The following is a 26,978-nucleotide window of genomic DNA, read 5'->3' as shown; positions in this document are numbered from 1 at the left end:
CCCAATCAGCAGGCCACATTGTGTCTAGGTCATGACCTAGCTTATTAGCTTAGAATAGCTTAATGTACAATAACGCCAGAATGAATGTTCATTTTCCTCTCCTAGTCAAAATAGATTGGACGTCTAGCGCCGTCAATAGCAGCCGATGAGTGCTATATAAAGGTTTAATTCCGCAACATGACCAATGACCAGGAGAACTCAGCACTGCGGGCGCCGTGTGATCCCGTGAAGCTCTTGTTTGGCTATTTTAGGATTCAGACACGATTAATGAACCCGAAAGGTGTTCTGACCGGTCGTTACCGCAAACAACAGATGATTTCCATTCCCTAATGTCTTTGTGCTATTTCACAGCTACCGCTTTCACGCACTTTAAGCATGTAGGAACAAGATAAGAATAGACAGGCGCCTATGTCGGCTTTCGCTAACATGTTAGCGTCCACTCAGGGGGAAACATACAAGGGTGATTCTTATGATGCTAACCTATGCTAACCATGTCTTTGAAGATTTTAGGCATATAGTCATTAAAACTTGGAATAGTTAATTTTTAGTTGATAGATGTTTGCTATTTTGTGTTACCATATTTTGCATGTTTTTAACAGATTTTAGAGACTTACATTGATTGCTCTAATGCGTCCATGAAAAGCATTGATGTTTTCACCTCAATACAGCATCATAAACACTCAATTTAATTTAAAAAATGTTTTAAAACTATGTAATTTAGCAGGTTACGATGTGATTGTATACCGGGGGTCTGCAAGTCCGGTCCTCGATAGCTGCAATCCAGCTCGTTTTCCATGTCTCTCTCCTTTAACACACCTGAATCAAATAATCATCATCGTCATCAGGCTCCTGCAGAGATTCCTGATGAGCTGATCATTTGATTCAGGTGTGTTAAAGGAGGGAGACATGGAAAACAAGCTGGACCGTGGCTTTCGAGGACTGGACTTGCAGATCCCTGTTCTATACAATCCTATTGATTTCCAACCCAAGTGACCCGATATCAACCGGAAGTGACCCTGAAATGCCTCCAAATCAACAGGAAGTGACCCAACAAGAAGTCCGACATGCCTCAAAATCAAGCGTAAATGACCCGGCACTTGCCCCATATCAACATGATGTGACCCAATATGAAAAGGAAGTAAACCCGAAATGCCTCCAAAATAACCAGGAAGTGACCTGCTTTCAAAAGGAAGTGACCCTAAAATACCCCAAAATCAACAGGAAGTGACCCTGGAATTCCTCAAAATCAACAAGAAGTGACCCAAATTCTACAGGAAGTCCAAGATGCCCCAAAATACACAGGAAGTGACCTGATATTATAGGAAGTGACCCTGTAATCACCCCATAACAACCGGATGTGACCCAATATTTAAAGGAAGTGAATCCGAAACGGCCCCAAAATCAACAGGAAGTGGCCCGATTTCAACAGGAAGTGAACCTGGAATGCCTAAAAATCAGAAGGAAATGACCCTGGGAGGCCTAAAACTTAGCAGGAAGTGACCCTGGAATTCCTCAAAATGAACAGGAAGTGACCCAATATCTACAGGAAGTCCGAGATGCCCCAAAATCAACAGGAAATGACCATGAAATGTCCCCCAAAAAACAGGAAGTGACCTGATATCTAAAGTAAGTGACCCTGGAACGCCTCAAAATCAACAGGAAGTCAATATCAAAAGGAAGTGAACCTGAAATGCCTCAAATAAACAGGGAGTGACCCAATATCAACCGGAGGGCTGAGATGCCTCAAAAAACAGCAGGAAGTGAACCCGACATGCCCCCAGAATAAACAGAAAGTGACCTGATTACAACAAGAAGTGAACCTGGAATGCCTAAAAATCAGAAGGAAGTGACCCAATATCCACAGGAAGTCCGAGATGCCTCAAAATTAACAGTTAATTACCCTGAAATGCCCTCAAATTAACAGGAAGTGGCACGACATCTACAGAAAGTGAACACAGAATGACCCAAAATCAACAGGAAGTTACCCTTCAATTCCCCCATATGAACAGGAAGTGACCCGATTTCAACAGGAAGTGAACCTGAAATGCCTCAAAATCAATAGGAAGTGACCCTAAAATACCCCAAAATCAACAAGAGGCGACCCAAATTCTTCAGGAAGTCCAAGATGCCCCAAAATAAACAGGAAGTGACCTGATATTACAGGAAGTGACCCTGCAATCACCCCATAACAACAGGATGTGACCCAATATTAAAAAGAAGTGAATCCGAAATGGCCCCAAAATCAACAGGAAGTGGCCCGATTTCAACAGGAAGTGAACCTGGAATACCTAAAAATCAACAGGAAATGACCTTGGGATGCCTAAAACTTAGCAGGAAGTGACCCTGGAATTCCTCAAAATGAACAGGAAGTGACCCAATATCTACAGGAAGTCCGAGATCCCTCAAAATCAACAGGAAGTGACCATGAAATGCCCCAAAATAAACAGGAAGTGACCTGATATCTACAGTAAGTGACCCTGGAATGCCTCAAAATCAACAGGAAGTGGCTCAATATCAATAGGAAGTGAACCTGGAATGCCTCAAATAAACAGGGAGTAACCCAAAATCAACAGGAGGTCTGAGATGCCTCAAAAACAACAGGAATTGAACCCGACATGCCCCCAGAATAAACAGAAAGTGACCTGATTACAACAAGAAGTGAACCTGGAATGCCTAAAAATCAGAAGGAAGTGACCCAATATCCACAGGAAGTCCGAGATGCCTCAAAATCAACAGTTAATGACCCTGAAATGCCCTCAAATTAACAGGAAGTGGCCCGACATCTACAGAAATTGAACACAGAATGACCCAAAATCAACAGGAGAATACCCTGCAATTCCCCTATATGAACAGGAAGTGACCCGATTTCTACAGGAAGTGAAACTGGAATGCCTTAAAATAAGCAGGACGTTACCCAATATGTACAGGAAGTGAACCTGAAATGCTCACAAAATAAACAGGAAGTGACACAATATCTGCGGGAAGTCCGACATGCATCTGAATCAACAGGAAGTGAACCTGGAATGGCTCAGAATCAACAGGAAGTGGACCTGAAATCAACAGGAAGTGACTCTGAAATGCCTCAAATAAACAGGAAGTGGCCCAATATCTCCAGGAACGGAACCTGGAATGCCTCAAAATCTACCGGAAGTGAACTTGGAATGCCTAAAAATCTACAGGAAGTGGCCCGGTATCAACAGGAAGTGAACCTGTAATGCCTTAAAATAAGCAGGAAGTTACCCAAAATGTAAAGGAAGTGAAATCGAAATGCCCTTATATTAACAGGAAGGAACCCTGAAATCCCACCATATCAACAGGAAATGACCCAATATTAACAGGAAGTGAGCTTGAAATGCCCCCCAAATAAACAGGAAGTGACCCGATACCTACAGGGAGTCCAAGATGCCACATAATCAACAGGATGTGACCCAATATCTACAGAAATTGAACCTGGAATGCCGTAAAACCAACAGGAAATGATACAATATGTACAGGAAGTGAACCCAAAATGCCACCAAATCAACAGGAAGTGACCCAATATGAACAGGAAGTCCGAGATACCTCAAAATCAACAGGAAGTGGGCCGATATACCAACCATCACAGCAAAGCTACCGCCACAATCTATCAAGAAATTTTCTAGTTTTAAATAAAGTTATTCTGGCCCATAATGCACCACAAAGAAGGAAAACAAAAGACAAAAAAAGAAACAAGATTTTTTGATATTGTTAATAGTCAATTTTATGTTTGTTTATATGCCAACTTCCCCACAATAGGTGATTATTACATAAATGTTTAATACTACATATTTGTAATAAATATAAATAAAAATAAATAGAATATTAGGGAGCTAAAAACAACAACAACAACAACAACAAAAAGACTGAGTTATCATAACATTCTGCTATTTTAAGCTAGCTTTGGTAAATGTCCTTCATTAGCGTACTGCTTAGTTTAAATATAAAGTAAATAAAATATTAGGGAGCTAAAAAAAAAAAAAGACCGAGTCATCATAGCATTCTTCTATTTTAAGCTAGCTTTGGTCAATGTCCGTTAACGTACTGCTTAGTTTAAATATAAAGTAAATAAAATATTAGGGAGCTAAAAAAAAAAAAGACCTAGTCATCATAGCATTCTTCTATTTTAAGCTAGCTTTGGTCAATGTCCTTCATAAGCGTATTGCTAAGCTTAAATATAAAGTAAATAAAATATTAGGGAGCTCAAAAAAAGACCAAGTCATCATAGCATTCTTCCATTTTAAGCTAGCTTTGCTAAATGTCCTTCATTAGCGCAATGCTTAGCTTTCGTGAGACTCACCCACGAAGAAAAAGTGGTGTATTTACTGTTTTAAAAGCAGTCATTGACATTTGGTCAATGTCCTTCATTAGCGTACTGCTTAGCTTAAATATAAAGTAAATAAAATATTAGGGAGCTCAAAAAAAAGACCAAGTCATCATAGCATTCTTCTATTTTAAGCTTGCTTTGCTAAATGCCCTTCATTAGCGCAAGTGTTAGCTTTCGTGAGACTCACCCACGAGGAATAAGTGGTGTATTTACTGTTTTAAATCACTAAACGTACGCACTAAAAGTAAAATTCCTTCTTTTGTGTAATTGTCAATTCTGCGTGGCTAACTTCCTGCGCTAGCGCCACCTCCCTCCCACGCAATTGTCAGAATATATGCATAAATTCCAAAGAGACGAGACAAAACTATTGCCGGCGGGCTTCTTGGTGGGTCTAACAGCCCACCGTAAATAAATGAGATTGAGCGGAGTTGTATACGTCCACTTGGTCTCTGGCCAGAAGCTATTGTCGCATTGTTTGCGCGCTTCTTCCTCCTGTTGACTGTTGGTGACTGTTGAGTTTAAAGTTGAGTTTATGCAAGTGCAGGGAATGTCAAACACTAACAGAAAAACTGAGTGTTTTGGGGTCGTAAAAATGACTATTAACAGAAAAAAACAACTTTGCGTGATTGTAAATTGTGTTACGATTAGGGCTGTCAAAATTATCGCGTTAACGGCCGGTAATTAATTTTTTTAATTAATCACGTTAAAATATTTGACGCAATTAACGGACATGCCCCGCTCAAACAGATTAAATTGATAGTTTGTAATGTCCGCTTGTTACTTGTTTTTTGGTGTTTGGTGCCCCCTGCTGGCGCTTGGGTCCAACTGATTTTATGGCTTTCACCATGAGTGAGCATGGTGTAATTATTGACATCAACAATGGTGAGCTATTAGTTTATTTTTTTTATTGAAAATTTGACAAATTTTATTAAAACGAAAACATTAAGAGAACATTAAATTTCTATAACTTGTACATTTATCTTTTAAGAACTACAAGTCTTTCTATCCATGGATCGCTTTAACAGAATGTTAATAATGTTAATGCCATCTTGATTTATTGTTATAATAAATACAGTACTTATGTACCGTATTTTGAATGTATATATCCGTCTTGTGTCTTATCTTTCCATTCCAACAATAATTTACAGAAAAATATTGCATATTTTAGAGATGGTTTGAATTGCGATTAATTACAATTAATTAATTTTTAAGTTGAAATTAACTCTATTAAAAATTTTAATCGTTTGACAGCCCTAGTTATGATGTTAGGTTTGCATATAATGTAATGTAAGCCAAAACACCATTTGACACACCAACACAGTTCATACACCAAAACGACCAGAATTCTCTGCTGTTTGCCAAAAATGCGTTTTTATGGGGGAAAAAAAGGGAAATTTCAAAACGCTACTTGCCCGACAACTTTGTCCAAATCACATCATTTATGGATTAAAAAATTCAGGGTAAAAAAAAAAAAGTTATATTTGCTTTGAAAAAAAAACTAGTTTTGCCAAAATTTGCCAAAAACATACCCATTCATTTCTAATGGCAAAATTTTCCCATTGATTTCCAATGGCACAACAATTTCCATTCATTCCTATTGATTTCTCCTTATTCAGTTTTTTTAAACATTGACACCTTTTTAAAACGATATCTCAATTCTTGGCGTATCGATAACCTTTTGGGATGCAAAGTATCACAATGTATCGCCATTTCGATATTTTGTCACAACCCTAGTTTTCATACTAGTACTTACAGCATCTGGCAAAATGTTCGTAAACGCAATGTTTGAACTCTGGAAAAACGTCTGGTTGCTTTACGACCTATTCTCCTCAAGTCGGGAGCCCGACGCGTTGACGTCTTATCGGTGCATCTCCTAAGAAGCTTGTTAGTGTGAAGAACGTTTGCTTTATACACAAGTGAAGAGAGACGAACTGATGTTCTCGTCGTCGGAATTCCACGGCACCCTCCTCCCTGCTTGTCGCTAATTAGCTCCTCTATCATCGGCGTTCGCCCATGTGTGAAGTAGACTCGCCAACTTTCTACAGGTGTTTCGGAAAATCTTTTACAGGAGCGCGTGAGTTCCGACTTCCTGTGCGGAAAGAAAAACCCTTACCATGAATGTTTACTATACTAGTATACAGTGGTATGAAAAAGTATCTGAGCCTTTTGGAATTTCTCACAATTCTGCATAGAATCACCATCCAATGTGATCTTTGTCAAAATCACACAGATGAAAATACAGTGTCTGCTTTAACTAAAACTACCCAAACATTTATAGCTTTTCATATTTTAATGAGGATAGTATGCAAACAATGACAGAAGGGGAGAAAATAGGTAAGTGAACCATCACATTTAATAATTTGGGCCCCCTCCTTTGGCAGCATCGATCAGGACTAATCTTGGCCCATTCTTCTCTACAAAACTGCTGTGGTTCAGTCAGATTCCTGGGATGAATCACTGTCCTTAGGTCATGCCACAGCATATCAATCGGATTCAAATCTGGACTTTGACTTGGCCACTCCAGAAGGTGTATTTTGTTCTTCAGAAACTTCTGAAGTAGATTTACTTCCATATTTTGAATCATTGTCTTGTTGCAGCCTCCATCCGCTCTTTAGCTTCAACTGTCTGACGGACAGCGTCAGGATTTCCTGCAAAACATCCTGATAAACTTTTGAATTCATTCTTCCATTAATGACCATCATTCGCTGCTCAGCCTTCATCGTGTACAGACGCACTCTGAGCTCCTGAAGCACTCTCTTATCTTAACCGATAAGTGCTCAGGGCCAGCAAGCTCGACTCCCAGTATGGCTCCAAAGAATTTGAAACCTGGAGACTTGGATGAAATAAAATCCTCCATACAGAAGTTGGAGGTCTCCTTGACTGGCTTGATTCAAAACCAGAATCAAGAAATCGTCAGAGAGCTCCAGTTAATTCGCGCTGAAAACGAGAAACTCAAGCAGGCGGTCGAGGGGAGAGATGTTCACATCAAGAGGCGGGAAATTTTGGCCGACGATCTCGACCAGTGCTGACGCGCAAATGAGCTCATCATTTCTGGATTACAACTGACGCCTAGCCCAGGGGACACTTTGGTGCAACTGGCAATTGCTAAACTGAAAGAGTATGGAATAAACATGGGACCGCTGGACATCCGTATCTCCGTTCTGCTCCCATCTGGGGGGAGAGGACCGGCGACTTTTTTTTTAGACAGCAGTGGCTTCCTCCGCAGAGTCCTCCCTTGAACACCATTCTTAGCCATAGTTTTACATATAGTTGATGGGCGCAAGGAGATATTGGACTGTGCCAGTGATTTCTGTAAGTCTTTAGCTGGCACGCTAGGGGTCTTGTTTACCTCTCAGAGTATTCTGCGCTGAACTCTTGGCGTCATCTTGTGGAGGGCCACTCCTTGGGAGAGAATCAACAGTGCCAAACTCTCTCCAAATTGTGGACAACTTCTCTGACTGTCAAGTGATGAACTTCCAGACTTTTAGAGATGGTATTTGTTGAGGTAATTATCGCGGGTTAATTGATTGAATATTTGCTTGATTGATTGAATATTTGCTTGTGCTCATATATACCATAAATAATACATATTGCCATATTTTTCTTATTGATATAACCAGTAAATGATTATTGCTTGCTATACTAGGTTGTAGTATAAAGTTTAAGTGTTAAGAAGAGTAAAGAGGGTCGGGATGACCACTGCCTTGCTTCATGGCCGCATCATTGAGTAACTAGACCTTCCGAGACATCTTCAGCACCTGGCGTCTGGACTTTCGTCTAAACCTTCGAGGACAATTTTCCATTCGAGGACATCTTCCATGGCCGCAGCATTGCATAACTGAAGTGTCTGGGTCATTTTGACCATTTTTTACATGTGCCTTTGCTTACATACGTGTACTTAGTTAGTTCCACCTACATGCTCACATAGCCAACCAAAATCACATGGGTGTCTCCAGCTTGCTCCCCCCCTCCCTCAGGGCGGCACCCTTTTGTGTTAGGACAAACCCCAAGGAGGGTTTTTCTTTAGATCAATTTTGGTGACTATGCAGCGTAATCTAGCATTCCTCTGTCAAGTCACTCTTTTGCTCTCCTTGGCCAAGAAAACTGAGTGTCTTCTCTCCTTATTTTTGGGTAATTTTACAAATGTCTACCTAAGGGTCTATTTTTGAACTTGGCAGTATTATATCCTTTCCCAGCTTTATACAAACCAACAATCCTTGATTGCAGGTTTTCAGACAGCTTTTTTGACCGAGCCATGATGCACATCAGACAATGCTTCTCATCAAGACATTACTTACCAGGTGTTTGTTTTATAGTGGGCAGGGCAGCTTTGAACCACTTATCAGTGATTGGGCACACACCTGACTTAAAATGTTTGGTAAAAATTGGTTTCAATTGGTCTTTCTCCTTAGGCAGAGGGTTCACTTAATTATTTTTCCCCCTCCGGTCATTGTTTAGATACTATCCTCATTAAAATATGAAAACCTATAAATTTTTGGGTGGTTTTAGTTAAAGCAGACACTGTTTTTCTATCTGTGTGATTTTGACAAAGTCAGATCACATTTGATGGTGATTTTATGCAGAAATGTGAGAAATTCCAAAAGGTTCAGATACGTTTTCAGACCACTGTACTCACTATAACAGGTTGCTACTAAAATCTTCCACTAGAATAAAGTCTCTTAACTCAATGGCTGCCATTGACAGTACGAGACCCTCAATCCATTTCGACTGGGAGTGGCGAATGAACGTCTTTAGATCATTCGCAGTCAATGCTGCATCACCAGCCGTTAGACGAGGAAATAGTGTTAAAGCGCTTTGAGAGCCTTAAAAGTGGAAAGCCGCGATACAAGTGAAACTCCATCCATTTACAGAGCCGTCGCTGTATTTTGGGGAGCCCGAGTATATGGTGGACGAGAGTTCAGGCTATGTGGAGGTGAAGGTATGGCGGACTGGTACAGATCTGTCCAAGACGGCCACTGTGACCGTTCGTTCCAGGAAGAGCGAGCCCGTTTCAGCTGAAGGTAAGGTTTGACGCAATCCCTACGCGTTACTGCAACGGTAGTCACATTTTTTGGGTTCTCGCAGCTGGTCTGGACTACGTGGGCATCAGCCGCAACTTGGACTTTGCTCCCGGAGTGACCATGCAGACGTTCAGGGTGACCATCTTGGACGACCTGGGTCAACCTGAACTGGAAGGACCAGAGACCTTCGATCTGGTGCTAAGGATGCCCATGAATGCAGTGCTAGGAGAACCCAGCAAGACCACCATCACCATCAACGACACCATCACAGACGGTATGTCTTGATCAGTGTAGCTTAACCTACGTTCGCTCTAACTGAATCCTCAGGGATTCGGGGAGTAAGTTTGAGGGACTGGTTTGCCCCTTATTTTCAGGCTATATTCTATTTTCTTCAACTGCTCTATCTAGTTTGCTCAGTGGAAGGTCAACTCTTATTGGGTTTGAAGAAGTACAACAGATCTACTGTTAGCTTGAACTCAAATATTGACATGTTTAACTCATTTGCTCCCAAAAACGTATAAATACGTTCCATTTTTAATTGTTTCAGTGTCCCAAAGATGTATATTTGACATTTTTTTCCACAAGAGACATCTCTAGGTTCTGATGCAACTTAGCTCTAAAGCACAATACTGAAAATCCATTTTAAAGCTATAAAACTGGCCACTGGAGGGCAGTAGCGCATTTGGTAAGACCAGCGACCCAATTCAACGGGAGACGACCTAATGGACGTCCAGGATGCCAGGCGGCTGGACGACCGAGCAGAACGACCGGGACCACCAGTGCAGCGGACGATGCCGTAGAGTCCGCGCTGCTCGCTGAGCAGAGCGCGCGCCGCCGTGCTCGGCCGCTCGCGTCCCCCGCACCCTCCAGTGTACCGCGATTCAGCCGGAAACGCGCACGGCCAAACCAGTTCCCCCCCAGGAACACAAGTTCCCCAGGTGAACTCCGCCACAAGCCAGTGGTCACCACAAAAGAAAGACTAAAAAAAATATGACACATGCGGCGATGAGGGAAAACTTTACCCCGGCTGCCACAGCCACAACATCTCTCAGTTAGTTATATGTAAATAAATTGTTACTTTGCTATCAAAAGCTCAATTTGTCTTGTTGCTTATGCTATTTTGTAGAAGGAAAACATTTTTGAGATGTTTGGGATGTCACAAAAGCACAAATAGCTGCGTTAAAGTCAAAGTTATGTTTGAAATGTATGCTTTTACAAAAAGCTCAATTTTTGTTTTTTCATCAGAAATTGGAAAATTGCTCAAACTAAGCTATTTTTGTAATGCTGGTTTCTAAAGAATGGAAAAGATATGAACTAACTTTTTTTTTCCTGCTAAAAGAAGAGAATTTAAGGCTACATTCATACTACAGGTCTTAATGCACGAATCCGATTTTTTCGTGTTTTTCCGACTCGAGTGAGGCATTAACTTGACGGTCTGAACGTGACAAGTCGCATAGAACGGGACCATTTCAAATCCGATCTGGGTCACTTTCGTATGTGGTCTAAATCCGATCTGGGCCACATTTTTCCAGACTGTCGCGGCGGTCTGTACTGTCCAGTCCCGCAAATCGGATTTAATGCAGCAATTACGTCATCAAATAGCGAGAGAGCCGTTACCGTAGCGATGCACCTGTGCATTATTAGCGCCTAGCTTGCAGTGAACACGGCTTTTGGGGAAGGGCTGAGCTTGACAACAGTCATAAAAAATAAAAATGGGTTGAGGATAAGCCTGAGAATGCTCAGTTTTCTCTCTGTTCCAAGTGAGCAATATTTCAACATTGCCTCCACGGCCGAGAGTCGGGACAAACTGCCCGTATGTGTGTGTGACGTGCACGGACAGTGCGTGCATGCTATCGATCCATATAAACTTTGAATATAAGCCTAAACGGGGATTATTTATGTCTGTTATTTGTGTCCACCTTTTGAAAAGCAAAATATGATATCCCTGGAATGACGGATGACGTCTGTCATTTGTTTTGATGCTTCTGCGCATGCGGGTCTTCTTGCTTAGCGCATGTCGGACTGCGAATTAGTGCGCATGCGTAATACTTGAACGGTCTCAATGGATAAAGGCAGTCTGAACGGGCACGCCAAAAAAACGGATATGACAAAAAATCGGATTGGTGCATTAAGACCTGTAGTATGAACGTAGCCTAATCTTTCTTTTGGTGGGTTTATATAGCAATTGAACTGAATTTTCTGTGGGCCTTGCAAAATCAGTCAAAATCCAGTAAAACAGCCGGGAGCAAAGGGGGTTGCACCGGTGAAAATGGCTGGGAGTGAATGAGTTAAAAACGAGCTTTCAAAATTAAAGCAATTTAAACAGGAATTTCCTCAGTTATTAGCTTGCTTAGATATATCAGTTACTTATCCAATTCCAAAGTCTTCGAGTGAAACTTGTAGGGTTTAGTACCTTTAACAAGGTTAAGAAGCACTGGAGATGATGAAAGATGGTGAATCTCCATATTCGTAGGGGATAGGGACTCTTGGTATGACTGTCGCAACAACCTTTCTGTGGTTTCAGTGCCAAAGTTCCAGTTCAAAGAGGGCAGCTACAAAGTGGACGAGTCCGACGGGGAGGTCAAGGCGATAGTGTACCGCAGCGGAGACACTAGCATTACGTCCACGGTGCGCTGCTACACCCGACAGGGCACGGCTCAGGTTATGATGGACTACAGCGAAAGACCTAACACCAACACATCCATTATCACCTTCCTACCAGGTCAGACCAGGAACATTTCTTTGACCAGACGCTACGGCAGAATAGCAGTCGACTAAATTACTTGTTGTTTAGGGGAGACGGAGAAACCTTGCGTGGTCAAGCTGGAGGACGACTCCATTCACGAGGAAGACGAGGAGTTCCGTCTGGTTTTAGGAACGCCCAAGAGCAAGTCACAGTACGGGGCTACACTCGGAGAGCCGAAGGAAGCCCTGATCAAAATGACTGACTATAAAGACAGTATGTCAATAGGAATTTTAATGCAGCAACACTTGGATGGCTCATCAGTTTCTCTGTCTACTTTCCGTTTCAGAACCCATCATTCGCTTCTCTGAGATCAAGTACAGCGTGCGAGAGCCACAGGTTAAAGGTGATTTCGCCATCGTCAAGATCCCCATCCTGAGAACGGGTGACACCTCGAAACTGTCGGTGGTAAGGGTGCACACCAAGGACGGCTCGGCTACTTCAGGGGAGGACTACAACCCACTGTCAGAAGGTGGGACTGTCTTTTGATGTCTTTTTACAGTCCAGGCACACTCCTAGAGTCAAGCTCCATTCCAGAAGGCCGTTCGTATTTTAAACACTTCTGTTTTTAACTTAACTAGCACTTACGTCTCGGACAAATTTCTGAGTTGACAAACTACTGGTAAGCGCCAGTTAAAGCAGAAGTTCAAAATGTTTGACATTAAGCTTAATCTTTGAGTTAGCTGTGGTTTCATTAGTCGGTGGAGTTGTTTTTCAACAAATTCCATGCAGCTTGTCAGTTATTTGTTAGTTTCAGGGCTCCAGAGTGGCTAAGCTAGCGCAAGTCAATGGTCCTATCTTAACCACAACTTACCCGATATCAACAGGAAGTGACCCTGAAATTCCCCAAAATCAACTGAAGTAACCCAATATACCAACCATCACAGCAATGCTAACAAATCGCAACAATTTCAAGAAACAGTGAAAACCAAAAGTGGCATTTGCCATGTAGCAAAAGGGATTTTGCCATGTAGCATATTTTTTTTTGCTATGTGGCAAAATGGATTTTTCCATGTGGCAAAATGGATTTTGACATGTGGCAAAATGGATCTTGACATGTGGCAAAATGGATCTTGACATGTGACATTTTTTTGGGGTATGTGGCAAAATGGATTTTGCCATATGGCATTTTTTTTTTTTTTGCCATGGAGCAAAATGGATTTTTGCATGTGACATTTTTGGGGGTATGTGGCAAATTGGATTTTGGTGTGTGGCATTTTGGGAGGAGGGGGCTACGGCATTTTTGGGAGTATATGGCAGTTTTGCAAGCCATGCACGTCCATGCCATTGACGGCCATGCACGTCCAAATTTTCCATTCATTTTAAATGGCAGAAAAACATGTGTGGCTGTGATTTTTGACCATCCACTTACCGTTACAGCGCATTGACATTCAAAGGACACCCAAGTCAGGCTATGCCACTTACGGCTATGCACGTCCAAACATCCCATTCAAATGCCATAAACCCCCTCAAAAATAGCCACAAACCAAAACCCACTTTGCCACATGGCAAAAAAAAAAAAAAAAAAAGCCACATGGCAAACACCACTTTTTGTTCTCGGCCCTGCTGGCAATTCCTCCAGAAATTGCACTGTCAAGTTAAAATTGTTTTTATTTTTGTAATAATTGCATTCATGAGTTTATTAGTGCTACAACAAATAATCAAATAACTTGAGTAATTCGATGAGAAAAAAATATTCGAAGCAAATTTCGCTGCTTCAAGGATTCGTTCAATTAGAATAAGGTTGCAAAGGTTTGTTTTGAAAGTTATATTTAGTTTGATTGATTTGGGGCGAATACACTGCCCTCTAGTGACAACAGTGAATATGCCGTAACTGGTCTAACATGGCTGAATCCAGTTGCTCGCTACGGAGCCCCTAAAGGGGCATGGACAGAAATAAAATAAATTTAAACAATCTGGTGCGCAGCAGAAACTATCTGGTAAACACTAGCATTAGATAGCATTTAAGATAACAGACTTTTGCTATGCAAGTTACCCAACTGTTGTAAACATTAACATTATTTATCAGTTAAGCTAGCAGACTTTTGCTATGCAAGTTAGCCCATTGTTGTAAACTTCAGCATTGTATAGCATTTAAGCTAGTTGACTTTTGTTATGCAAGTTAGCCAATTGTTGTAAACATTAGCATTTTATACCATTTAAGCTAGCTGACTTTTGCTATGCAAGTTAGCCAATTGTTGCAAACATTAGCATTATTTAGCATTTAAGGTAGCAGTTGCAACAATGCACCAATTCAGCATTTAAGGTAGCAGTTGCAACAATGCACCAATTGGCTAACTTAATAATAAATTATATAATAATAAATTTCCGCTAGCTAAATGCTATTTCATGCAAATGTTTACTAGATAGTTTCTGGTGCGCATTAGAAACAATCCAGATATTTTTCTGGTGCGCACCAGATTGCTTAAATTTATTTTATTTCTGTTGATATCCCTTTAGAGGTTCCGTAGTTACCTGTTAAGAACAATAAAAGGAAAGCTTTGTTTGAGCTAATATGCTTGTTTATGTATTGGTTACTTAGTTTAGAATTATATTTGGTAGTTTTTCGTGAGAATATGTGTTTGAACGATTTGTTGGTGTTGTTTAAAAAAAAAAAAAAACGTTAGCATTTCATAGCTTTTAATCTAGCTGGCCTTTGCTATGCAAGTTAGCCAATTGCTACAATGCAACAATAATGCTTATTATTACCAGATAGTTTCTGGTGCGCACCAGATTGCTGAAATGTACTTTATTTCTGTCAATGTCCCTTAAGGGGCTCAGAAGCTCCCTGTTAAGAGCGACATAAAAGTTTTTGTTTGAGGTAATATGTTTGTTTATGCATTTGTTATTTAGTTTGGAATTATATTTGGCATATTTTTTTGTGAGAATATGTGTCTTTAAACAATTTTTTGTCGTTGTGTATAAGACAAACAAAAAAAAAAGTTAGCATTTTATAGCATTTAAGCTAGCGAACGTTTGCTGTGCAATAGCTGCAGCCCTAGAATTTATAAAAGCTTACAAACTAAATTTATGGGTAATGCAAATTCCTGTTGATTTTGGGTCACTTCCATGAAAAATTAAAAAATGACATGAAAAATTATTATGGTGGTCTCAATAACACTAAAGTTAATGTATTTTACTGTGCATGAGTGCCCTATAAGGGGTAAATGTAGTACATTAAATGTTTGCAAGTACTGGAGTACCCATACTAGAAAATAAGACTGACATTATTTTCCCTAGACGTGGAGTTCAAGGAGGGCGACAAAGAGCATTTTGTGGAGATCGAGATCCTTTACGACGGTGAGCGGGAGATGAGGGAAGCGTTCACGGTGCATATGAAGCCCGATGACAACATGGTGGCAGAGATACAGGTGACGCTTAGCGCTTAACTACAAACATGCAGAAATAGCCCGGCAACAGCTGGCATTGCTGTCAGCGCGCCGGAACTACTATGCCTTATAAAAAGCTTTGGAATGAGGCAGGAGGTGGGGTGGAGAAGTTAACATTAGATGGAGCTAAAAACAGAATGTAAGGCACCGTGTAGATATAGCCTGACTAAATTGTGATCCAAGTTCCATTCGAGGCTTAAAAAAACCCCAAACATCTGGAGCTCCATCACAAGGGAACACCTAAATCAATTCCATCAAAAGCTTTCATTCAGCTAACCTCTACTATATGGCAAATAATAAAGACTTTCCTGGTTTCTGTAGATGAACAAAGCCATTGTGTACATCGAGGAGATGGACAGCGTGGCAGACGTCACGTTCCCGGCTGTGCCCCACGTGGTTTCCCTGCTCATGTACGACGACATGTCCAAAACCAAAGACAACCCCTACCCGGTTAACGGATACCCAGTGGTGTGTGTGACGGTAGGTGTGACGTTCCAAAATTATGCTCCGAGTTAACTGCAACTCACCTTGTGAGGATAGATACCACTTTCCCGTCTTCTAGGCCTGCAACCCTAAATACGACGACTTTGACAAAACTGGTTCCATCTGCTCGGCGGAGAACATCAACGACACCTTGACCCATTACCGCTGGTCAGTCAGCGCCCCCACTGGGTCGGATGGGGTGACAAGTCCCATGAGGGAGGTGGACACAAACACCTTCTTCACCAACACCAAATCCATCACCTTGGATTCCATCTACTTCCAAGCGGGCTCCAGAGTCCAGTGCGCTGCCAGAGCCTTCACTTCCAACGGTGATGCTGGTCTTGAGCTTTCCAGTCCTATCGTCGTGATTAGCAAGGAGGAAGGTATTGAAATTGAAATTGTGAAGAAAGTAGTCCTAGTTGGAGATTTCATTCATTCACGTTAACATCTGCACAGGTATGTGTCAACCGCGGATTCAAGGCACCGTCGGAGCAGAACCTTTCTCTGCGAAAATCCGCTACACGGGCCCAGATGACCCGGATTTCCCAAACCTCATCAAGCTGACTATCAACATGCCTCATATGGATGGTGAGAGATGACGCAAATATTTTCCCAGTGTTGGAATTTGACCTTTAGCCAGATTGCCGGAATCACGCCGGCCGAACTGCCGGAACCGCACTAGCACAACTCCAACGACCCGGACAAGTGGGCCTGAACAAGCGGAACCCGGCCAAAAGGCCAAACTCCGCGTGTTCACCTTTGTTTTAACCCCCTTGTACTGTACGCGGCAATTTATACTAAGTCGACAGCAATCACACAGCAAGGCAAAACAGCAAAGAAACCCAGGCAAGGAGGGCTGGATCCAGAGTCATCATATCACAAAAAATTCCAGAGTCTTTTGAAGACTCTCATGATGCCGGGCTGTGGTCCAGAAGTAGGGTGTGCTTGGGTATTGTTTAGGGTAATTTTCCGTTGCCGGTTGCGCCGATGAGTCCATGTGTCACTGCTGCCAAGGCAACCAGAGTTGTTAAAGTGTTCAAATTCTCAGCTGCGGAGTCTTCTTGTTATCAGGCGTTCCTTGTGGCAAAACAGAATGTCCCGTCATTTGTTCTGGACTGTCCAGAAGAGCTGATTGTGGGATTTGGTGGTGCAGACGTGGACTTGTAGATGTCTTGCCCATCACCTGCTTGTCAGCGTCAATCTCACTCAGTCAGCTGCATTAAACGAGCGTAGGGCCTCCGTGGTCAGAGGGCATCCTGTATCTGTCATGCCCTTATCTGCCCGTTGTCTTGGTGTTGCAATTCCCAATCCTTCCAAGTCTATAGAATATATATTGCTTGTTTTTCTTAAACTATGATATGGTGTGTTAGAGTAATTCAAACAGTAAATATGGGAAAGGATACTCTTCCCTTCACCAGCTAAGGACTGTGGCACAGACTCATGGCAGGAGTTGCATCAATACTTCTTTGAACTTCCAACAGGCATGTTACCGGTGATCTCCACAAGACCGCTGTCCAACTTTGAGCTCACCCTCAGTCCCGACGGCACCCGCGTGGGCAACCACCGCTGCTCCAACTTGCTGGATTTTAACGAGATCCAGACTGGCCACGGCTTCATCACTGACACCACCAAGAACCCAGAGATTATCGGTGAAACATCACCCTACCAGTACAGCAATGCCATGCGATCGTCCAACTCGCTACGCTTCTACCGGAACCTAAATTTGGAGGCCTGTCTCTGGGAGTTTACCAGCTACTATGACATGTCGGAGTTGCTGAATGACTGCGGTGGCTCCATAGCCACAGACGGACAGGTATGAAACAACTATGGACAGGATATTTGAAGAGTTTCCCATTGAAATTAATGATTAGAACCGATTAGAATTATTGTGCACGCTGTTAACATTTATGTTTTCTTTGTTATAGTTAGTTATCAGATAGAATAATCTCTGTCTTCAGCCATTCTTTATTCTGGGCCATGTGGCTCCTTTTAGTCTATGTAATGTATTCTCTTAAAACCCAGGCTAGAAAGCTCCAGCCGCTAGTGCACTTTCTTGAAGGCAGGAGGTTTCCTATGCAACGCACACAACTGACCTGCGTGCACTCGTTACACTCACCCTAAGAAACCTTAACTGCCGATTCGGGTCACAGCACCAATTTAACTGCGCAGCACAACACTATCCACCCCCCTCGATCAGATCAGGACTCGAACCGTTGCTGCACAGCGCGTCCAACACAGCAGGAGAGCTTGCTGACTGTGAGTCTAAAAGCCCAGGCTAGCATCTCCAGCCATTAACGTGCTCTCCATTAGGAGGGAGGTGTCCTGGGCATGCAACACACTTGCTTGTACCAATTACACACCTGAAACCTTCGCTGCCTGTTGAAATTCGCCCCCCCCGGCCAAGGCGCACGGGAACAGCGATGGCCGAACAAAGTGCCGCTCTGCCAATGCTGCCCCCGCGCGTGCCAACCGGGAAGGCAGAACTTCGCGCATTCTCTTCTTATTTTCAACCCTTTGTACGGACTCCATGTTTCAAAAGTTTGAAGAACACTCACCGAAAACAGGTTGACAATTTATTTGTCGACAATGGTAAAAAAACAAGGCAAAAACAGACGAAGGAGGGACAATTCTGGATCCAAAACAAGGCTACATGTTTCTGAGCAGCAAAAATCTGTGTGATCTCAGTGTCCAGTCTTTTTAAAGTCCGTGTTGAAGCGGGCCGTGCTGAAGGTGTGTCCGAAGGTGTGTCTGGGCGTTGCTTTTGGGTCTTCCCCTCTGTGGCTGGTTTTGGGCGGCTTAGATTCGTGCGCGGATGGGACGCCCGCTATCAACTCTTTTATTTCTTCTCATTAAACTATGGTGTGCTATTTATTTCATATTAGTAGTGCAGTCCTACCGTAAATATGAAAATGATACTATTTCCTGATAAATTATATTACATGTGCTAGAGTAATGCAAACAGACGGTGCCTACGAGAACCTGTAACATTCTTTATCATCTCCCCCTCATTAGCCCGGATAAGACGATTCCCTTTACTGTGTCAAAGGGCATGTAGTGGAGTCTGCTTAAACAATAGTTAGATGAATGTGTTAGACCAATGCAAACAATTATATGGTGTGTGCGATGACGGTATCTTTTCCCTTCATGCCCGATCTGAGTCACGGCACAGTTGTAACCGGTCTGAACTGCTCCAGCGACTCAATCCATCCCCCTCAACTAGGTCAGGACTCAAATCCACGCTGTCAGCGCGGCAGGAGATCATGATAACCACAAGGCTAAAGCCCAGGCTAACTTCAAATCTAACACAAGCCGCTTTCGGACTGTAGTAACCGGAGTACTTAGTTCCTATGACTATAGGCTTCTCCAGTAGTTATAGGAACTATCCTTCGCCAGACAGTTGTGTTCGCACATGGGTGCTGCACCCGATACGAACTGCTGTGATGTTGTACTCTGTGCCAGTGACGCACCATTTACTCGCCACACCCATCTCTAGCTTTGTATAACCACGAAAACTAAGTTGAATGGAAGACAACAAAATGCATTCTTGCATGTTTGAAGGGAACAGTCTCTATCGGCGAGCAAATCCAGAATCTGACGACGAGACTGCAGAAGCCCTCAGTTTTTAAAAATGAGGCGGCTTCTTGAGACGTGCGAGTATGCTACCGATTTCAGCAAATCACCAAAGACATACTTCGAGTTCCTACGGTCCCACCTGAAGACCCTACTTCAGAGTAGGAACTAAAATGGCTCTTGGAACTCGAGTTCCTGATCCCTAGTTCTTACATGTGTTAGCACGTAGTCCCCTAAAAGGTTCTAGGACCTGCGGATAGTTCCTACAAGCGAAAGAAGCAATAGAATCTCAGCAGGAGCTGTGCAAGTCCTAAACTTCAAGTCTTGAAAGTCACGTGGTTGCAGTTAGTTTTGAGCTGGTCTTACATGCAATGTTTTCCCAGGTGCTCAACTTGGTCCAGTCCTACGTCACCTTGCGCGTACCCCTCTTCGTTTCCTACGTCTTCCACTCGCCGGTGGCCGTGGGCGGTTGGCAGCACTTTGACCTCCAGTCGGAACTCAAGCTCACCTTCGTGTATGACACGGCCATTCTCTGGCAGGAAGGCGTTGGTAGTCCGCCCGAGTCGGAGCTGCAAGGTAACATCTGACGCCATCCCCCTATAGGGATTCAAGGTACAGTGTTAAATTGCAGAAAATGTTCTTTAAAACTTCTGCAGGGGCCATGTACCCCACCAGCATGCGCATCAACGAGGAGGGCCGACTGGTGGTCAACTTCAAGACCGAGGCTCGCTTCAGGGGACAGTTTGTTATGACTCACCCAGGTAAGACAATTGAGAGTGGTCTCTTTCCAAATGGAGTCTTCTTGGGAGATTTGACCACAAGACCACAACCACTAGGGCTGAGATGATAGACTTAAAACTCACGATACGATGCACCTTGGTATAGCAGAATTCTCAACACTTGAGCTTCAAGACCACTTGATAGCACCTTAGAGCAAATGAACCACCATGAAGCTTTGTAGCGAATCGGTTCAAAGCTTCATGGTGGTTCATGATAACCACTAGGCTAACTTTATTGCCTCAACAAGCTTCATTTGGCCCTTGGAAGGGACCTCTGCCACCCCCTGCTGTCAACACTGTTGTCATATGTTGAGGCCTCATGCCTCTTAGCATGCATTGTGACGCTACAGATGTAAATAACATTACAGATAGCCCTCGGGTTCGCCTTATCAACTATATGCCAATAAACTATATAGAATTATTACTATGGCATTTTAAGCTATGGCAAATTTTCATCTCGTTCTTGTCTTAGCATATTTAAACTGGAATCCATCTGAGGTTTTAGTCTCCCAAGGCACATTTTAGCTCGTCGTCACATCATTGTCATGTAAAAAAATTAGGGCTGTCAAAATTATCGCGTTAACGGGCGGAATTTTTTAAAATTAATCACGTTAAAATATTTGACACAATTAACGCAAATGCCCCACTCAAACAGACAGAACAGTGACATGTCCACTTGTTACTTGTGTTTTTTGTCTCCCTCTGCTGGCGCTTTGGTGCGACTGATTTTATGGGTTTAAGCACCATAATGTAATGTGATTATTGACATCAACAATGGCGAGCTACTAGTTTATTTTTTGATTGAAAATTTTTCAAATTTTATCAAAACGAAAACATTTAGAGGGGTTTTAATATAAAATTTCTATAACATTTATCTTTTAAGAACTACAAGTCTTTATCCATGGATCACTTTAACAGAATGTTCATGTTAATGCCATCTTGATTTATTGTTATAATAAACAAATACAGTACTTATGTACAATATGTTGAATGTATATGTCCGTCTTGTGTCTTATCTTTCCATTCCAACAATAATTTACAGAAAAATATGGCATATTTTATAGATTTTAATCGTTTGACAGGCCTAAAAAAAATTCTTTGTCAATGAAATATTTTCGTTATCGTCATCGTTGACGAAAACAACACTGGTGGCCAGTCTCCGAATGTAGTCTTTTTGGGAGTGTTGTGGGCAAGACCACGACACGGGATGAGACTATACACTAAATACTCATGGTCTCAAGACCACTTGATAGCGTCATGGAACAAATGAACCACCATGAAGCTTTGAACCAATTGCTGCAATTGTTGAAGCAATGAAGTTAGCCTGGGCTTTTAGCCTAGTGGCTATCATGAATTTGCAGCCAATTGGTTCAAAAGTTTAAGGTGGTTAACGATGTGAGGTGCTGTTTACGCGACAAAAAAAATGACTGGAGACAAAACAGCGGACGAGACTCTGGCTTCGTAAAGTCAAAATCACGTAAGTCGAGTACGTCGTAACCCGGGCGTTAACATAACAGTTATTTACATCTGTAGCGTCACAATGCATGCTAAGAGGCACGAGGCAAGTTGGATGACAACAGTGTTGACAGCAGGTGGCAGCAAAGGTTGTCCGTCACTTCCAAAGGAACCGTGATAGCCAAATGAAGTTTGTTGAAGCAATACAGTTGGCCTGGACTTTTAGCCTAGTGGTTATCGTGAACCCACATGAAGCTTTGAACCAATTGGCTGCAAAGCTTCATGGTGGATCATGACAGAACAAATGAACCACCATGAATCTTTGAACCAATTGCTGCAATTGTTGAAGGAATGAAGTTAGCCTGGCTTTTAGCCTAGTGGTTATCGTCACAATGAAGCTTTAAACCAATTGGCTGCAAACCACCATGAAGCTTTGAAACCATTTTGGCTGCAACGCTTTATGGTGGCTCACATGGTGATTTCGACTATACGACGCCGGAGTCTCGTCCGCCATTTTATTTTTTTTTATGTCGCGTAAACAGTACCTTATTGTACCTCACAGTATTGTATTTTTTACTTCACATTATTAATATGACGTGTTCTGTCCTCACTGAACGTTAAGTTGTTCAACTTGACAGATAGCAAACAAGGCAATTGTGGCAATTTTTGAAGCTTTATATTTCTTTTTTGGCAATTTGTAAAGCTGTAACTACATATGTACTCATGATCGAAACGACACACATTTTAACAATAAAACGCATGACACAAACGTGTTCAAACGCCCATCTAGTCGGATCAATATGTACATTTAGTCGATTAAATTAGCCTAATTTGCCTAATAAAAGTCCGCTAGCTTAAATGCTACGAATGCTAACGTATTTACAATTTTCATAGCAAATCGCTCACGCATATCTCCACAAACTGTAGCTCTAAACTTCATTACAAATGCATCGATAAATATATATTAGCTGAAACAACTTACAGCCTTATGTGAGCCAGACCAGAGCGCAGCTGTCTTTTATCCATGTCAGACGAGTCTGCTGCTTAGTCATACAAGGCTTACAAGTCCAGCCAGACTCAACGCTGCCACCAGAGGGCAGTGTATCCGCCGTCATTAAACAGAATACAACACTTTTGGACTTTCTGCGCAGTTATTTTGAGATTTAGGGGTACTTAAAGGGTTAATTCTGACTCGGACAGAAATTCGGGTTACGTTGACAGTGTAGGAACGGAACTCTTTCGTAACCTGGGGACTACCTGTAATTGCTAGTTATGCTCTTTAGTTTGTTGATATGTGATCATTTTATTTTGGTCTTGAAACTGAGTTTGAATTACCTTCTCAATGCGTTTCGTGACGTCTTGTGGCGCAAAATATTTAGGACAAAAATAATTTGTTCTAAATCTAACGACCACAGACCAAGATTTACCTCAAACCTGGAATCCCTGAGACAAAGTCAAGACCAAAAGCGAAACAAAACAGCCTTTCGGAAGTGGAGTCCAAGACCTTCTAAATGTGTTCTGGAACCAAAACCGGTTTCGAATGAACAACATTACTCCTTGGATTACCCTACATCCTTTCTTAGTTTATTTCTGGACTTCCACACTTGTGTGGTAGAGAGTTAAAGGGAGTTTCCGGCATTTAAGTACCAGGTGTCAGCTAGCGTTTACAGTCCGAGAGGCCAAAACAATATAAAAGGTCAGGTTATAAATATGAGCACTTTTAAAGTTTTACGGGTCTACTTTTTAGCAACCAGCTTGTCTTCCATGGTGATATGCGCCGACCACCCGGGACTGACGTTCACTTTGGCCCTGGTCAGGACCGAGCCCACCCACAACCAGCCTATGCAACAGTGGAGTTTTGTCTCTGATTTTGCTGTAAGTTCATCTTAGAATTTTGCCGGAACTTTTTAGCCGAGTGTATTCCCAGTTTTAAATGTCAAACTTTGCATATACAGGTGCGAGATTACTCTGGGACGTACACGGTGAAGCTGGTCCCTTGTATTGCGTCCCCCAATGGAGAGTTCAGCATCCCTCCTGTGTGTCACCCGAGAGAGCCTCTGACTTTTGATATGGACATTCGCTTCCAACAGGTGAACCGCCCAAATACAAATAGGGCCGAAAACAAAAATGGATATCCGACATATGTCAAAATGGCATTTTGGCATATGGCAGTTTTTTTCACATATGGTGAAATGGCTTTTAGCATATGGCAGTTTTTATTGGCATATATTACAAAAACTGCCATGTCAAAAGCCATTTTGCCATGTCAAAAAAACTGCCATATGCCAAAAGCCATTTTGCCATTTGTAAAAAAAAAAGAAAGAAAACTGCCATAAGGCAAAAGCCATTTTGCCGTATCTCGATAAAACTGCCATATGGCAAAAGCCATTTTGCAGTATGTCGATAAAACTGCCATATGGCAAAAGCCATTTTGCAGTATGTCGATAAAACTGCCATATGGCAAAAGCCATTTTGCCATGTCCAAAAAAAACTGCCATATGGCAAAAGCCATTTTGCCATGTCAAAAAAAAAAACCTGCCATATGGCAAAAGCCATTTTGCCGTATGTCGATAAAACTGCCATACGGCAAAATGGCTTTTGCCGTATGTCGATAAAACTGCCATACGGCAAAATGGCTTTTGCCGTATGTCGATAAAACTGCCATACGGCAAAATGGCTTTTGCCGTATGTCGATAAAACTGCCATACGGCAAAAACCATTTTGCCATATGTAAAAAAAACCTGCCATATGGATAAGCCATTTTGCCGTATGTCAAAAAAAACTGCCATATGGCAAAACCCCTTTTGCCATATGTCAAAAAAAAACTGCCATATGGCAAAAGCCAATTTGCCGTATGTAAAAAAAAAAACTGCCATATGGCAAAAGCCATTTTGCCGTATGTAAAAAAAAAACTGCCATATGGCAAAAGCCATTTTGCCACTTGTTGATAAAACTGCCATATGCCAAAAGCCTGCCATATGTTGATAAAACTGCCATATGTCAAAAGCCTGCCATATGCCAAAACAATTGCTATATGTAAAAACAATTGCCATCTGCCAAAAGCTATTTTGCCATACGTAAAAAAAAAAAAACTGCCATATGCCAAGCCATTTTGCCATACGTCAATAAAACTGCCATTTGGGAAAAGGTATTTGCCATATGTCGATAAAACTGCCATATGCCAAAAACCTGCCATATGCCAAAACAACTCCTATATATAAAAACAATTGCCATCTGGCCAAAGCTATTTTGCCATATGTAAAAAAAAAAACTGCCATATGCCAAAAGCCATTTTGCCATACGCAAAAAAACTGCCATATGCCAAAAAGCTGCCATACGCCAAAAGCCATTTTGTGGTATGTCAAAAAAATTGCCATCTGCACATGTAAAAAAAAAAAAAAAAATACTACCATATTCAAAAAGCCATTTTGCCATATGTAAAATACCACTTTGTCCTCGCTGTCTCTCCAAACACTTCAACCTTCCTTGGTCCGGATTACCCAACCTAAATCCCGGTGCTGATTTTCACTTCAGGTGAGCGACCCAGTTGCGGCGGAGTTTAGCCTCAACACGCAGATGTTCCTCCTGTCCAAGAAGGAGCTGTGGTTGTCTGATGGTTCCATGGGCTTTGGAGAAGGCACCGATACGGCGTTTTCAGAAGGTACAACACCGCCATCTGGTGGATTTCAACAGAATTGCAGCTGACAATAAACACCTTCAGGCTCGTCCATCTATGGCCGAGTGATGGTGGACCCGGTGCAGAACCTGGGCGACTCCTTCTCCTGTAGCATCGAGAAAGTGTTCCTGTGCACCGGCGCTGACGGCTACGTTCCCAAATATAACCCCACCAATAAGGAGTATGGCTGCTTGGCCGATTCCCCCTCTCTTCTCTACAGATTTAAGATCCTGGTAACAATCAGTCTTCAAAATTAATGACCACTGAGTTCATTTTAAAACAATAGTATTGATACAACAGGACTCCACACACATGTTCACTGCCATTACGTTGCTTTTCAGGACCGGGCCCAGCCGGAGACTCAGGCGACAGCGTTTGGCGACGTTGCCTTCAAGGCCACGCTGGCTTATGATACAGAAGGTGCTCTCGCTTTAGTCAAACAACCGGGATCTGATGGTTTCACTCTCTCCTCGAGTCCTCTATTCCAGGTACAGGTTTCTCTGTAGATCACTTATTGAGAGTCTTGCAACGAAATCGATACTGTTAAAAGGGAGTTAGTGCTGCAACAATTAATCGATTAACTCGAGTAATTCAATTAGAAAAAAACCTTCGCTGCAACGAGGATTCGTTTGGTTAAGAGTGGCGCTGAAATGGTTTTGAAGGTGTTTGCATTTAGTTTTTTTGATTTGGGTGGATACACTGCCCTCTAGTGGCAACAGTGAATAACTCATTTGACATGGCTGAATCAACATAAGTTTTGTTTGAGCTAATATGTTTTTTTATGCATTCGGTATTTCGTTTAAAGGTATATTTTGCCATTTTTTGTGGGAATATGTGTTTGAAGGATTTGTTAAGGGCATTGTAAGAAAAAACGTTATTCACTTGCTCCACATTTTGAGACATTCAGGGTCACTTCCTGCACATTTTGGATCATTTCCAAGTGATTTTAGGTCATTTCCAGGTGACTTCCTGTTGATTACAGGTCACTTTGTTGGTTTCGGCGCACTTACAGAACACATTCTGTTGATCTCGGAGCATTTCCGTCACTTCCTACTAATTTTGGGGCAATTCGAGGAGTTTTTTTGTTCAAAAATAATGACCACAAATCGAGATTTTTGAAAATCAACAGGAGTGAATAATGAGAATAGTATCTTTTCTCATATTGCTGTGACTGTTTTTATTACTATAACGCTTAAAATAATCAGGGAATACCGTAGTATCTTTTCTCATATTTACTGTTTGTTTCTATTACTCGCACACACCCAATATAAAATAAATAGCATTAATATCATAGTTTAAAAAAAAAAATCTGCTATTATGAACAGGCGGACTCGAAATGATTAGAATTTGCTGTGCCAAGACAACGGACAGATTGGAAATGAATAGGACCATTAAAAACTGTATGAGCAGGTTTTTGTCAAACTTTGGTGGAATTGTGCGTTTTCGCTTAAAACTAGCTGATAACACTTGTGCGCCTTGATTGTTTGAATTTTTGGAGGTGTGATTTATATGATTTGGAT

General features: G+C 42.0%; 1 protein-coding gene across 1 annotated transcript in view; it reads left to right on the top strand.

The window, feature by feature from the left end:
• frem3 (Fras1 related extracellular matrix 3) overlaps positions 1-26,978 on the top strand; it is a 65,497-nt gene that overhangs the window by 35,301 nt on the left and 3,218 nt on the right. Inside the window, exons 7-23 of the mRNA XM_057842447.1 lie at positions 9,214-9,363; positions 9,428-9,637; positions 11,888-12,085; positions 12,158-12,322; positions 12,396-12,578; positions 15,347-15,477; positions 15,817-15,975; positions 16,058-16,361; positions 16,435-16,566; positions 17,460-17,791; positions 19,932-20,124; positions 20,205-20,309; positions 23,530-23,657; positions 23,738-23,872; positions 25,317-25,443; positions 25,504-25,691; positions 25,800-25,946. Coding sequence (XP_057698430.1) covers positions 9,214-9,363; positions 9,428-9,637; positions 11,888-12,085; positions 12,158-12,322; positions 12,396-12,578; positions 15,347-15,477; positions 15,817-15,975; positions 16,058-16,361; positions 16,435-16,566; positions 17,460-17,791; positions 19,932-20,124; positions 20,205-20,309; positions 23,530-23,657; positions 23,738-23,872; positions 25,317-25,443; positions 25,504-25,691; positions 25,800-25,946 — 2,987 coding nt within the window. The remainder of the gene's footprint in view (positions 1-9,213; positions 9,364-9,427; positions 9,638-11,887; positions 12,086-12,157; positions 12,323-12,395; positions 12,579-15,346; positions 15,478-15,816; positions 15,976-16,057; positions 16,362-16,434; positions 16,567-17,459; positions 17,792-19,931; positions 20,125-20,204; positions 20,310-23,529; positions 23,658-23,737; positions 23,873-25,316; positions 25,444-25,503; positions 25,692-25,799; positions 25,947-26,978) is intronic.

The sequence above is a fragment of the Corythoichthys intestinalis genome, chromosome 8 (assembly GCF_030265065.1).
Source record: "Corythoichthys intestinalis isolate RoL2023-P3 chromosome 8, ASM3026506v1, whole genome shotgun sequence".
Taxonomy (NCBI): Eukaryota; Metazoa; Chordata; class Actinopteri; order Syngnathiformes; family Syngnathidae; genus Corythoichthys; species Corythoichthys intestinalis.
This window is presented reverse-complemented; position numbering and strand designations above follow the sequence as displayed.